The 16,009-nt window shown below is 34.1% G+C and overlaps 1 protein-coding gene and 1 pseudogene across 2 annotated transcripts; both read left to right on the plus strand.

Annotated features, from left to right (window-relative positions):
- Positions 1-238: 238 nt before the first annotated feature.
- Positions 239-8,458, plus strand: LOC148603671 (sarcoplasmic calcium-binding protein pseudogene; annotated as a pseudogene). Its single transcript, XR_015916386.1, has 2 exons — positions 239-394; positions 7,640-8,458. The product of XR_015916386.1 is annotated as a sarcoplasmic calcium-binding protein pseudogene (transcript).
- On the plus strand, positions 405-7,633 carry LOC148603672 (sarcoplasmic calcium-binding protein-like). Its single transcript, XM_088551725.1, has one exon. The coding sequence runs from the start codon at positions 3,473-3,475 to the stop codon at positions 4,007-4,009; it is 537 nt and encodes a 178-aa protein (XP_088407851.1). The 5' UTR covers positions 405-3,472; the 3' UTR covers positions 4,010-7,633.
- Positions 8,459-16,009: the final 7,551 nt, after the last annotated feature.

The following is a 16,009-nucleotide window of genomic DNA, read 5'->3' on the forward strand; positions in this document are numbered from 1 at the left end:
TGTCTGATAAAGCGAGTGTTAATTAATGTTGGGAAGTCATTAGTATATAATTGCAATCATTACAAACATATGTACGGGGTGACCAATGGGTGCCAATCAACACAAATTACCAGTTTTTTGTCCAAGAAAGATGTATTTCGTCAATAATCGGCAGACATAAATCGATCACGACCAATCAGCTGTCACGTTACAAATTGAGTTACCAAAGACGGCAACAATTCGGATAACAATATTAGGGGACGATCTGATTACCAAGAGACGAGGACAACGATTGGTAGTGATTATCGGAGGTTTCTAGTAACATATAGCACCTCTGTCTGTACATTGGGTCACTTCTTCACCAGCTTCCCAAGAAAGAGGTCGTCTGATATTGGATTAACTTAACCTCCACAAGGTAGGATACTTTCGTTTGTATGCTTTTGTTCATTTGTAAAGCGTTTGACTTCCATAAGCTCTAGTCTGTTAGTCTTTGCTTTAAATTGCATGTGCGTACAGTCTATATCGACAAATTTAAATAAAGATACACGGAAACCTTAACACCATAACGTAAAATGAAGAAAAGCAAATTGAATTAAACAGTAATAAAACAATTAAGTGTAGATATTACAAATTTGTAATAAAAGCATGGATATACAGAACACCATTGACGGTATCAAAGTGGAGAACGTTTTGCACGAACTTGTATGCATCTTTTGATAAATTTTGAATCTTGAGAACTCGATCTATGGATTATATTTTTTTTACAGACATTGTTTTCAAACATTATAGTCGTATATTTACAGACCAAAACACTTGCATCTCACACATTTATTTGTATTGTTATTATTGTCATTTGTATAGTGGCTGTTTCTTTATGGCTTTGCATGTATTACTCACGTTCATATAGTTTGCATGCATCAACTATTGACCCTTTTAAATGCGTTGCTTAGGACAGGGGTAGGTGGGTTACTTTTAAAAATGACAACAACAATCCTTTGCATGAGACTCAGTATAACTATGCTGATTTTTTCTATTTTTTTTTTCACTATGTCCTACCTTCTTATTAGCGGAGTTTCACTTTAACTCGTATATTTATCCTTTCATACAGTCGTAATTTAGCCTCCACTTATATTATATATTAAGTTTTTTTTCAAAATCAAAATTAACGTTTGCCTCAATGTTAGGTTTCTTAAATTAATTTTACGTGCAGTGTCGGATCCAAAGATTGGCGTTTACAGGGTAATATCCCCTAAAGTAAAATGTGAAAATATACATCACAATCACTGTGTAAATGCAATGCCGAATTTCTGTTGGTTCGATTAATTACTGAAATAAAAGTATAATAATTTCAGAGTATGTTTTGATTTTTCTATCCCTTTTTTGGATTCGCCTGTGATGTGAATTATTAGAGGGCTAAAGGTATTGGCTTCTCTCCCAAAGTGGTTTCAGTGCTGTAACTTTTCCATGAAATGTCATATTGAGTGAAACCTTTTTCATATCTTATAGAATATCTAAGTGATTATCTGAGTAAAAGCCATCAATTCATTTTATCATTTTAGATTTTTTTTTATAAAGTGTTTTTTATCGACTCCATCAGATTTTTTACTGAAAAAAGAACAAAATTTGAATCAAGATCAATGTTCAGAGTTTGAGTGACGAAACCAGAATTTTCGGACAGCTAGTTTATAATATAAAAAAAATAATAATAAATTGAGATAAAGGACCGCTTTTGACAAGTCTGCAAAAGTAAAACGAAAAAGTATTTAGGCATATGATCATCACACTGCTTTGGCCAACCAATGGAACGAATCTAACATAAAATTGAGAAAGAAGTATCAGCTAGATTGGCACGTGGTCTTAAGTGGGAAATAAGCATTAGGTCTACATTTAGCAAAGTATATAGAGATTGAGACAAAACACGTATTGCAGCACTTCGTTTGATCTTAATAGATAAAACATTTTGCCAATTAAAAGATGTTTCACATGTGGACAAAATTAACACCATGGTTACTGTACGCCTTAACTCATACTCCAATTAATGACATGGGGCGTTAATTAATATAGCAACGAACCCAAGTCTTTACCAACATGTGTTAGAAATAACGGCTCAGAGCGTCATGAGCCAATTTCTCCGCCTTGGAAGCACAAATTCAATTAAGTAAAGGCTGTAATAAATAACTATTGCTGAAGAAGTAGACGAAGTTGTACATTCTCCTTAGATATTTTATGGAACTCCGCAATAAAACATTTTACTACGACCCCACAGTAACACATTCAGTTTAGAAAATAAATAGTGTTATTTTTAAGGAACTTAGTAATAAAACATTGAAAAAAAATTAAACTTAAGCAGAATTTCTTTTAAACCAATTTAGGCCAAGTTTTTTTTGTACTGGTTATCTCCCCTTCTAAAATACAAATTTTGGGCTGTCTCAAATTGAAATATAATGAAGCTAATAAATTTTACAATTCTATTTTTTTAAAACAAATTTTTACAGTTCTTTTTAAATGAATGTACAATAAAACTAACGCTAGGATTTAAATAATTTAAAGTCGATGTTTTACACGTAACTTGTTTGTCAACTGTCACCTTCGAAAACATGTGCATAATTGTGAGTAATTAACATGAATTAATAAGATAAGTTCTTTAAGTTATTGCTGTCTTATCGATTTACGAATAAGTTGTTGCATATTTCTATTAGCAATGACATGTATTTATATTTCGTTGATTGGGGGTTTTTAACAACCTTGAATACCAATACAGGCTTCTCTCGGTCGATGTTACTGGGTTAGTAGAACCAACTGGTGTTGGTGGCGGAGCCCAGCCTTTGGGATACCTGACCGAAGAACTCAGTCAGATTATGTCCTACTAGCGGCTGGACTGCTGTGTTGACGCTCGGACCTACTCCCAGACCCCACGTGGGTCCGAGAGCGTTTTCCCACTTTAACTATTTGGGAGTACGTCGACGTGTAGAGTGTACATTTCATTTCTTTTATCTTACATAATATAAGGTGTTTCATTCAAATATCGTGGTACAGGCGTTTTAAGTTGTCTTCATCTCCTGTAGTAATAAGTATAAGTAAAATAAAATAAATAAAATAGAGCTCAAGTAAGAAAATAAAACAAAAATTGTAAAAAAAAAATAGAAAAATAGAAAATGCACTTAATTAAGAAAAAAGTTTAATGATTTAACATTTATAGATACACAAACAAATATAAAATATTAATCAATTTATATTTCTTACATGAAATCATATCAGGTATAATTTTTACTAAGTTACACTGCATATGATAAAATTAGGTTACATTTAGAAGAACGAAAAATACCTCAATCTTCCCTTAAAAAAATCTACTTATATATCCCTCCCTTAGAGCATCCTAACATATCTGTCCATCATCTAATTCTAACCACCACGTCAAAAGGAAACAGTCACCAGGCGGATAACAGAGCCAAAATGCAAAAAATCATCATAAGAATAAAATTTTTCAGAAAAAATGGAATACCTTTGTCAAAAATGGAAACTCTGGTATAAGTCTTTAGATGTCAACCATGACGGCACTATTTCAATGGCAGATGTCGAGGAGTCCCGCAGTAAATTCACAAACCTCCATCATCTACTTGGTGACAAGGCCGATGTTGTCAAGGCCGCCATGGAAACATGGTGGATAACCTATATATTGAAAGCCGCAGGGAAAGAAGTTTCCGAAACTGAATTTCTTGCAGATCTCACTAGTCAATATAACAAAGACAAGGCAGCATTCGTAGACAGCATGACAAAATGTTTTACTGAAATTTTTGATGTTATCGACACAAATCACGACCGTTCAATTGAGCCAGACGAATTCGTAATTGCTTTCCAGGCTTTTGGACACGAGAACGAGCCTATTGTCAGAAAAGCATTTGATTTAATGGGGCCTAAAGATGGAGTAATTCCTCTCAGAGACATTGTAAACGCTTGGATTAATTTTGTTACCTCAGATGATTCAAGCAAACTCGACCCCGTCAAGCAGGCCTTCGAGTCAGGATTTTAATATGAGTAACATTAAGTTTTTCCAGATTTTAACCAAGTTTGACCTCACCGGTGAAGACAATCAATTAGTGAAGTAATGTGCAAATTGAAAGGAGCGCTTCTTTTGTTACTGAGATTTCCATCTGAAGAGTAGAACTATTGAACTAGAATCAAACGTGACGTCACGCATTGCTTTTTTTTTGTTGAAAAAGAGATCTTTAAATAAATACCTTTTGATTGAAGTTCTTTGCTTTATTTTGAAAATGTACAGAAGACTAAATAAACAAAATAAAGTAAAAGAGAGAAACAAAAGCTGTATCCGTTTTTGGTCGATAACAAACTTCGTTTAAAGATTTTTGTGATTACGTAATGTCACCAGCTGTGTTTAGAAATACAGAAAAGTTCTGTTTTTGCTTTGCATGGCTTAAGGCATGACGGCTGCTTCACTGCTGTAAGACATAATAATTACCAGTTCGTACACACATATTCATTCCTGTACTTATTGGGTGGATCCTGTTTGTTGAAAAAAATGTTAATTCTGTGTTTTACAAATTAATAGCCTTGACCCCTTTTTTATATATAAATTTCTGGATATGAACCCACCTTCCCATTTTTTATAAATAAATTACTGGATCCGAATTCCTCCTTATATAAATTTATATAGGGATCCACCATAAAATATCTTTCGTGTCCATCTACATGTTGAAAGTCTCTATAGACACTGAACTAAAAAAAAACCACACACACAAAACAAAACAAACGTGATGTATGCAGCACAAGACAAACACCATAATTAACACCAACTATTTTCAATAAATAGAAAGGAGAAAGCAGTCGTTACACTGGTCTACCCATATTCAGTACATGTATGCTAATATTGATTGTTTAACGCCCAAGCAGCAATATTTCAGCTATATTCAGGCAAGTATGCCAAGACGAAGCATGTGCATTCAAAACTTTCCATTGTATGTTATACTATTATTCAATATTAAATTGATGTAGACGTCATGTAGGGAACATGATTGATTGATTGTTGGAGCTTAGCGCCCGAGCAGCAATGTTTCAGCTATATTCAGGCGATGAACATGAAGTGGATGATAAAATGAACATGAAATGATGGTGAAATGAAAAATGGAATGGAACCCAAAGATAATGGGGTAGACAAATTTTGATTGCAACTAGAAATAGGGAACAGGAAGTAGTTAGTACAAATGAGGGGAAGTTCGTGGTCAAACAATCAAACAAAGTTTGTTGTGATGACTGAAGAGTTCCAATTAAATAAGATGTAGGTCTTTGATACGTTTTTTTTATAATGACTGAAGAGTTCCAATTAAAAAACAGGTAGGTCTTTGATACGTTTTTTATAATAACTGAAGAGTTCCAATTGAATAACATGTAGGTCTTTGATACGTTTTTTTCTTGCCGGTATTCGATGATGATATCTGCGTTCATTTATTGAAAACAAGTACTATCTTTTTAAAAAAACGATAGCCGACTCAGTAAAATTTTACTTCTAAGTTTCTACATTTCTTTCAAGAAAATAAAACATGGCAAGTAATTTCAAATTTTCTATACCGTTTTTTTAACGCCACTAAGTTATCAGTATGTGGCCAATCGGGAAACAGAATTGCTACTAGGTGACATGCATTTCCTTAGAAGAGCGTCCTTAAGGTCAAAGTGTAAAAAGCGAAACTATACCGACTGCGTCGGAAAAATGAGTTGAAGCGAGGCAACCTCAAATCTGGGATCACTCTTTTCAAATTTTCAGACTGCATATTTGATAGTAGGAACAAGCCCCTGTGTTAAAAATCAAGATTACTAGATGATATTAACTATACGCATCTTAAACGCCAACTTACAACCATAAAACAAAAACAAGAAAAGAGTTGTCACATTAAAGTCAATGAATTAAAAGACGAAGCTATAAATTCAGAGAGTAAAAAATGAAGTTATGGAATTACAAATGTGGAAATTAGGATTTGATAGCAGACATTTGCAAAAAAGATATGCAAAAGTTGTAGATTATTGAATTATGAAATAAAAATATAGAAAATAAATTATATAGAATTTTGAACATGTGGCGATCACTCTAAAAAATAAAGAGGTCAACTCTCACGAAAAACAAAATACTTGCTTTCCATTTTAGGAAGGTTTGTTTGTTTGTTTGTTGGGGTTTAACGTCCGAGCAGCAATATTTCAGCTATATTCAGACGATGAACATGAAATTGATGATAAAATGAACATGAAATTGATGATAAAATGAACATGAAATGATGATGAAATGAAAAGGGGATGGGACACAAGGACAATGGGGTCGACAAATCCCGATTGCCACTGGAAATAGGGAGAGATGGGTAGGGTCGGGCAATTTAGCCTCCTGTGGCGGAGCCCTATGGTTCCTACTCCGGGAGAATACCACAGTAGGGTTCTTTAACGTGCGAGGAGCGTGGCATCTTTCCCAACACGGTGCACCACTATGGTTTGCGGTCAGGTTTTCCGAATTATAGCCTGATTAAGTACAGATAACCAAAGTTTAGTCTGGACGAAAATTTGTAGGATGTATACATATGATAGGTAATTGTCCTTCGCTTTTCGCGAAAGCGGGGGAGTATAGAATTCGGCTTTCCGTCCGTCCGAAATGGGTTAAAATTTCGGGGGCATAACTTTTTAACATCAAACTTCCGCAGTTGAAGGCTTATTTTGTAAGAAAACACCTATTGATTTTAGGGTCAGTGGGCAAAATGTCAAGGTAACATACACTTTATGAAATATAATTTTGGGGCCGAACATCAGTGACCGGGGCATAACTTTTAAACGCTTGCACAATCTTCCATCAAACTTGTACAATTGAAGGTTTATTCGTTAAGAAAGATAATTATTAATTTTAGTGTCAGTATGTCAAAGGTCAAAGTCACACGCACGTAATATAATTTTGGGTCGAAAATTGGTGTCCGGGGCATAAGTTTTGACCACCTTTATAGACTTCATCAAACTTGCACAGTTGGACGTTTATGAAGTAAGCGGGGTAGTATAGAACTTATTAATAACTTTCTGCCTGCCCGTCTGAAATCGGTTTCCGGGCATAACATAAGTGGCAATAAAGAAATGCCCCTTTTATTGCGAGGCGCGGGACCTGGAGTACTGCTCTTGTTATATTAGTGTCTTTTGCATGTGTATCAAAGGTCATATGCATTCAGATAAAAATACAATGCAAAAGTTTAACTTCACTTGTATTTATGTCAGATTATAAAACGAAACATTTAAAACTACAGAGTTATTGAATAGGGTTTTCCAGTATGTCCCAAACATCAAGCAGATATTTTCATATATATCTTTAGGGCGATTCTTATCTCATCCTTTTAATTTAGTGAACACCGATGTTATTACCATAAAAGAGCACGATAATAAACATGCGCATTGACCTCAACAAATAAAAAAACAAAAAAAAAAAAACAAAAAAAAAAAAAAAACAAAAAGCAAATAAAAAAAACCAAACAAACAAACAAACAAAAAACCAAACAAACAAAAAAACAAACAAACAAACAAAAAAAACCAAACAAACAAACAAATATAAGAAAACCCCCAAAAATATACAAAAACAAATATAAAATAAAGTACAAAATCGTGAAATATTTTGGTTTTGTATTTTCAGACAAAGATGGATTTCATGACCCACAAATGGAAACTTTGGTACAGGTCACTTGACGTAAATCATGATGGGGTTATTTCCTATGCCGACGTTGAGGAGTCCCGAAGCAAATTTACAAACCTGCATAAAATCCTCGGAGATAAGGCTGAGAACATCAAGCTCGACATGGAAAAATGGTGGCTGGAATACATTCTTCCCTCGAAGACCGATGAGCTTCCATTGGAAAAGTTTGTCGACAAAAACAAGACAGAGTACAGTGCAGATAAAAAGGCTTACACCGACAAGATGACAAAATGCTTCAATGAGCTTTTTGACGTCATTGACACAAATAAAGATAGATCAATCGAACTTAGTGAATATATCATCGCGTTCCAAGCATTTGGACACGAGAACGAAAAGTTGGTATCTAAGAGCTTTGAGTTGATGAATCCACAAAATGGACTGATCCCATTGAAAGACATTGTCAATGCATGGATACAGTTTACAACATCTGACGACCCACACAAGAAAGATGTTGTAAAGGAGTCATTCGAGGAGGGTGTCTAAGTTTGGAGGACTGCATTTAGAATGACCCTACCGAGCACCCGAATTTTCCTACCTACACAAACAAAGCAGAAGGAGTTCCGAAAGATGACCAAACTGAAAACATCATGGCGACCTACTGCGAGTAACGAACCAATGAAAAGTACCGGTACTTGTACTTGTCAACGAAGACAGACATAGGCCAAGAATGAGCAAACCGTGACGTCACGTAAATGCACTATGACAATTGTCGTTCCTAGTATGCGAAGTTTCCCAAACAATATAAAGATATACCAATCATGTTTATTTTTATTAATCTCCATGCACCACTAGATGTTTCGTAAAAAAACATTACCATATATTTATATTCACCTGAAGCAGGCTCCGGCTGAGTGGGTGGAATCTTTCCTAAGTATTGGAATATTATATCTTTTATTAATACACTTCATCTAAATCTGACAACTAGAATTATTATTAGATAAAAAATTATGATATTCTAATAATTTACTACTCATCTTATTATCTTTCAAAGACAACATGTGTGATGAAAAGCCCAAACCCAAACACAATTAAACCAAATTACAAAAGACCCCCCCTCCCCCCTCCCCCCCCCCCCACACACACACAAAGAGTCGTCAGCAAAAAAAAATATCACCTTAAAAAACAAAACAGTACCATTAAAGCAAACATAAAATAAACAAACATAAACAAATAACTAAATCGAAAGGAAAACAAAACCAAAATGCACACTCACATTAACACATACAAAATATGAAAACAATCTTTATAGGTTATACATATATACATATATATATATATATATATCTCAATATATATATATATATATATATATATATATATATATATATATATATATAAAGAAGGTAAATATTTAAACGTCTAATTTTAAAAGATACCATGAATCTATTTTGACAAGTGTGTACACAAAAAATGAAATCATACAATACATGTTTTTTTTGTCAAGGAAGGTTTTTTGAAACCTGGACTTGCCTTAGAAATCCTCGACCACCAGAATTACTTTACCAGGATAGTCATTTCAACATTTAACTACCAAAGTAACATTCGGCGGATTATTCTCCTTGCTAAATTTACGCAAAGATATCGCTTCGCCGCCGATCATACTCCATGTCAAATATATGATGTTTACTTTACGTACATGTATACATGTAAGAAATGGGCGCGTAATAATATTAAAGCTATTCAATAAGTGCTGAACTGCAATATTACATCGATTATGTGATAATAATTATTTAAATTTTGACGCAGAGCTGGACTTTCTGTAAACATTGACCCAAATATTAGCATCAGCAAAAACCTAGGTATTAACCGAAAATCAAGTAGAAAATCCGACATCTATGTGCATATATCCGAAAACCTCTATAAAATACGTTTTTTGGTGTTATAATTGCATCCTTCCTTATTCAAATATTCATTAAATAAGTTTTTTTTTCATGAAAAAAAGTTGTTTTAGTGCATATTACAGCATTTTCTAACTACCCAACGAAAAAATCAATAAGGCGTCGGAAAGACTCGAGACTAATTTCAAGGTATTTACGCCATATTGATGTTTGGTAGCTAGAATGAGTTGGAATTTTCATTAAAAAACTATTATATTCATGAGAGTCTTATTTCCGGTTTAAATAATATAGTGAGCAATTACTAATGTTTTTATTGCAGTTTTCGGATATATACACCTGGTTTTCGGATTTCTATCTGGTTTTCGGTTATTCGAGCTACCAGCAAGCGCGTTTTTCAAGGAAAACTTCACTCATTTATTTTACTTAGTAATCCTTTGAATAATTTTGAAATTGTTGACAATTGATTACTGATATCTGATTATATTTTTTCTCTATATTCTTATTTTTATTTATTTATTTATTTAACTTTTTTTAACCACAGCCGAGCATGTAGAAACCAGCATCCCATTTCATTCCTTTCATTCATCAACTATATGTGAGAATCAAATAAGGAACATTCATTATTAAATAATTTGAAAATGTTTAGATATTTCCTTATGCTATTCATGTTTCACTTGTAAAATTGTCTTGTAAGTTTTATCAATCTTTAAAAGAGGAATTAAAGTATGATGATGATGTCTATGATTACAGTGGTGGATCCAGGGGAGGGTGCAGAGTAATCCGTTTTGGGATTCGGCGCTGGAGATGTTTTTTGTTTCGACCGCCAGAAATTTCTCCAGCGCCGAACCAAGAAAGGGATTAGTTGCATGAGATATGCACCCCTCCTTTTATCGGAAAATTTGTAATTTTTATGCGTAAAATTGACAAAAATAGCAAATAATAATATCCTTGCATCCCCTTTTTCTGAGGAACCCTAGCTGGCACCCATCATTTTCTGAGGAACCTTAGCTGGCACCCCTCATTTTCTGAGGAACCCTAGCTGGCACTCATAATTTTCTCAGGAACCCCTAGCTGACACCCATCATTTTCTGAGAACCCCTAGCTGGCACTCATCATTTTCTGAGGAACCCCTAGCTGGCACCCATCATTTTCTGAGGAACCACTAGCTGGCACCCATCATGTTCTGAGGAACCCTAGCTGACACCCATCCTTTTCAAAGTGTCTGGATCTGCCCCTGTTGATGGGTCCTGAAGGTTTGAAAGTGTTCTAGTGTTTGTAAATTACAGATATATAATATAGACCTACATCTACTCGTTGGTCTTGCAGAAAATCTATCAGAAAAAAACTATCAGGTTGTGTTGGACCGTGTATATTCCTTCGTTAAACGCACGAAAAGATTCCTTATTGCTTGAGCTGGATTAGTACACATCACATCACATCTCGCCACATCACCTAATGTTATATTTTTACTGCCTCATCTTAACTTTGTAAAACATGAATAACACTATTGAATTTGTATGCCTATACTATATTGTAATTATTATTATATCAGGAGAAGACTTCATAAGGATGTTATTTTACTTGTGTCTGATCCATTTTGTTTATTACATATAAAATAGGTTTAAACTAACAGATATTTTTGCAAACAATTTTGTTAAAAATGTATTTTTACACATGCTAAGAGTTTCCAAGTTGTTTATATATTTTGTACACAGTGTACTTTTAAATACATGTATACCCTACACAGTTCATGTCTGTTTGATTTGATCCTAGAAATACATAAAATACAAGCAATGTGTACATATATGTTAATAACTACGCATACATGTACATAGATAAAGTAAAATGGTAAACATACATGTAGCAAACAATGAAATATTTGAAGTAGAAAATAAACATTCAAATTGTTAAACTGTTATGCTTTCAAAGCAGAGACATAAACAAATTTATCTGTGTCAAAGGTTAGGGTGAAAACAGGCCAAGTGGCATATTCATGATATTGAACTATCAATATGGGGGTATCCAGTGAAATATTGTATAATTTTATATGTAGCCTAAGAAACTTATTTAGTTTAAAGAGTCCCCGCTTATGACATTCCTGCTGAAAATGTTCCTTAATATCATGCGAAAAATGATTTGCTAACATTTTGATTGTATAAGAAATTGCTCCATTTGTAACCATTATCGTTGTGGTTAACCTGTGATGTGAATAAAAGTTGGTTGCTTGGTTAGTGTTTAACATAACTTTATATATTGCAATACTTTTAAGTCCATGCAGGCATTGATAACATCATCCTCACATTTTGTCCGTGGGATACAAGTGGACTCAGGAGCCATGGCATTACACATATATGATGGGCACTTGTACATGTTCCTAAAACGCAAACTACTGTAAATTGTGTAAGTTTGACCAAATTAACAAATACTAGTAAATAATTTTGTTAATCGATGGCTGGTAAAAGCTACTATCAGGTTTATGCAATGTATCACTATAATTATGTATATCATATATTAAGATTAAAATTGTCTTTTTTGTACATGAATTATAAGTGATTGTTAAAATCCTATAACGTTTACCCTATATTTCATACCCTATATCACGCCCCTAGACCTATACAGCATATCCTATATCACACTCTTAGCCCCTGGACCAATACTCCTTGAGACGTTTAGGTTTCCCGCACGCACGATACCAAAACGCACGCTAAAAGCTCACCAAACACCCTGTATCACACTCCAAAACCTATATCGCATACCCTATATATCACACCCCTAAACCTACATGTATGTACATATGTATATCGAATACCCTATATCACACCCCTAGACCTATATTGCATACCGTGTATCACACCCCTAGACCTATATCTTTCACCCTATATCACACCCCTTGACCGAATAGCCTAAATCACACCGCTATATAGACCTATATCGCATACCCTATATCACATCCCTAGACCTACATGTACTTATCAATTATCAACTTTAACGGAGTCAATACCTTATATATGGACCTGTTCAGATTATAATGACCGAGGTTGAAGTCCAAGGTCAATATAATCTAACAAGTCCATATATAAAGTGTTGACTGAGTGAAAGTCCTTAATTATATATTACATATATAGATGATATCTTTTAGATATGGACTTGGGTTGAGGTGCACTGTTTCGTACACAAAACTGGTCCGGTCTAATTTTGTAAAACTTAAAAATATTTTGTTTGTTTGTTGGGGTTTAACGTCCGAGCAGCAATATTTCAGCTATATTCAGACAAAACTTAAAAATAAATGCTGAATCTTGGTGGAAATATTGATTGTGAGTAGTAGAGCATTCGTACATAAAAAGATGCAAAACTTGTAAAGATAAAGAGGTGTAAGAGTAATCAAGAAACCAAGATTCCATCGAAATAAAAAAAAATGTAATCCAGGGATTAAGATCAGACAGACAAACACAACAAAGAACATAAAATAACTAAAATAATACACACAAAGTAACACAAGTAAATGAGCAACTCGGACTCCACTAAAAACTGTGAGCATGGACCAGGTGCACCGGTAGGGTAAGCGTCCTCTGCTTTTCTAGAAACACCCGCCTAGTTGCTCATATAAAGTCAAGTCCAGGGTAGACGAAAGAGGAAAGGAAAACTATGACACGTTGAACAAATCAGTTTTCGTGGTGCAAATGGATACACCGTAACGATCCACGAGTCCATGATGACGACCATAAAACTTCTGTAATGATGACTTCAATCTTGTAGCAACATAAACCTGTCCCAGAAGCCTAATTGTAAGAAGTCTAGCGCGATACAAAAAAGTATGTGTAATTACGGCAAGCTCTAGCATAACGTTGTGATGTGCAGGTGCTGAAGGAATGTTGCGGGAGATGAAAGGAAAGTTGACTGTTCTGAATGAAAAGACATCACGTTTGTCGTAAAGTTTGGTCAATAGTTTTCCTTCACCATCGACCCCTATGTGTGGGTCAAGATATGAGGCTTCTCAGTGTCTGTAGTATCCTTTATCTCAAGTTCTTTTGGGGTAAATGCGATGTATCGAATCCCCGAGACTAGGATTATTTAACGATAATACGTCATCTATATAGCAGAAACTGAGACCAAAGGATCTAGCTAAACGATATCCTTTCTTTTGGATCAGATCAGCTACAAAGTCAGCCGCATAAGAGTGAAGGAATAGGTCAGCAAGTAGTGGAGCACAATTTGTTCCCATTGGAATGCCAACCGTTTGTTCAAAAACGCGTCCACCACACTGGACAAATATGTTGTCGTTCAAAAATTGAAAACATCTTCTTTGGTATATTTGGAAGATGATTTGGAATTATTTTTTACAAAGTATGAGAAATCACTACCAGGAACTATATAATTTTATCAAGATGTACCATCTTTTTTGGAGAAACAACGATGCATAATGTTTTTGGGTCGGGATTTAACTGCGAATGGGGGATAAAAGTATACATCATAGTTTATATCCGGATCTAAATTTAGAAATACAACATCAATATACATATAAATAGAAACATATCGTCAATATATTTAAAAATAGAAAAAGGCTTCAGGTACGTTGACTATCCTTTCACGGGATCATGATAACAAATGAAAAAGGTATGTCACAATCCTAGACCAACATGTATACATGTATATCGAAAACCCTATATCACATACCCTAGACCTATATCGCTTACCATGTACCACATCCCTATAGATCTATACGGCATTCCCTATATCACACCCCTAGAATTGTATATCCTACTGTATATCCCACCCTAGTCCTATATCGCCTACCCTTTATCACGCACGCCCCTAGACCTATATCGCATATTGTATATAACACCCCTAGACCTATATGGTATACCCTATATGACACCTCTAGACCTATTTTGCATATCCTATATCACAACAGAACTAATTTTGCATATATCACACTAATAGACCTATATGACATCACGTATGCAATGTATCACACCTTTAAACCCACAGTATATGAAACTCCTAGACCGACATCGTATATCATGTTCCATATATCACATCCGACGACCTATATCTCATTTCCTATGTTACTCGATTACATATATGGCATATAATATATCGAACCCCTAGACCTATATGGTATAATGTATATCTATCACACCCCTAAACATTTATGACATCACGTATATCACACCCACAGACCTTTATCACATCCCGTATATCACACCCCGTACATCACACTCATAGATCTATATCACATACCCTCTATCACATTCCTAGATCAATTTGCATACCGCATAAACATAACATATTTGAAGTATAGTTATGATGTATGGTATAATGAGCATAACATGCCAAAATCTGTATCATATACGGTATCAACCCTCGACCTGCAACGTATATCACCCCATGGCCCTTGTGTTGTTATAGGTGTCTCATGTCGATATCATATAATACAGATTTTGGTATGTAATATTCAGTATGGAATGTAAAGAAATAGTGATACAATGTACATGTGCATTATATCCATGTAAGTCATATCTGATTACCAATATGGTTCTATTTATAGTACATTGTCAAAATATACCAGACACATTTATTAAGAATGCAAATCATGAAGTAAGATCCAGGATTTTCATGAAACAAGAAAGATACAGTGATCGAATTAGGTTAGAAATTCTATGTCCATGAAAATGTTCTTAAAATGTGATGGAAAAAGTAGCCCTTTCCTGAGAGCTGATTTTCAGGTACATTCATAAATGTACAATGTACATTGTACTAGGTACATGTAAGTGTGAAGTTGTTCATATGCTTCGTATGTACACAATGACTTGAAATTTTCAAAACTGGTGATAGGTTTACTGTAAACATTGCTAGTGTAGAACAGTAAATATATTTCTTAGCAAATTTGCAGTTTACATTTGTATATCTGTGAACAGGAAATTTACACTGAAAACTACAAAGATACACGTGCATGTCATCTAGTTGTGGTTACTGACATATGAAATACAGTATTTTTATACTTGAAATTATGATATTTGTAATATAGTAATATATGTATCTCTAATTTACAATGTGACACTAATTGCTCATAAATAAATCAAAATATAGGTATGGATCCAAAGATTTTAAACCATACATGGAAGAAACCCTAAAGAATATCATTAGCAAACTTTCCATTTTCTGTATTTAGAAAATTTTTGTCTGGTATATGAAATGGCTTTAGTATATTGTTTTAAACTAATCACTTGAAACCACTTTTATGATCTTCCTGTTTTTATATTGTTTTAACAATGACCACCTGTCATCCAGGTGAAATGTAACATGTTCTACTCTTACTTCATTAGCAGTTATTGAAACAAAGATGTGCTGATGAAATACATTGTATATTTCGGTAAAGTTTGTTATGTTTCAATTAAGATCATTAAAATTTGAATTATTTTAGTGAAAGAAATGTTTATTTTTTCTTAATTAATACAACCGATAGAGATAT

This window comes from Perna viridis, chromosome 11, assembly GCF_037379345.1.
Source record: "Perna viridis isolate PV_CMFRI_1.1 ecotype Kerala chromosome 11, ASM3737934v1, whole genome shotgun sequence".
Classification (NCBI taxonomy): domain Eukaryota; kingdom Metazoa; phylum Mollusca; class Bivalvia; order Mytilida; family Mytilidae; genus Perna; species Perna viridis.

Coding starts and splice junctions, on each gene's coding strand:
- LOC148603672 (XM_088551725.1), top strand. CDS start 3,473: ATGGAATACCTTTGTCAAAAATGGAAACTCTGGTATAAGTCTTTAGAT.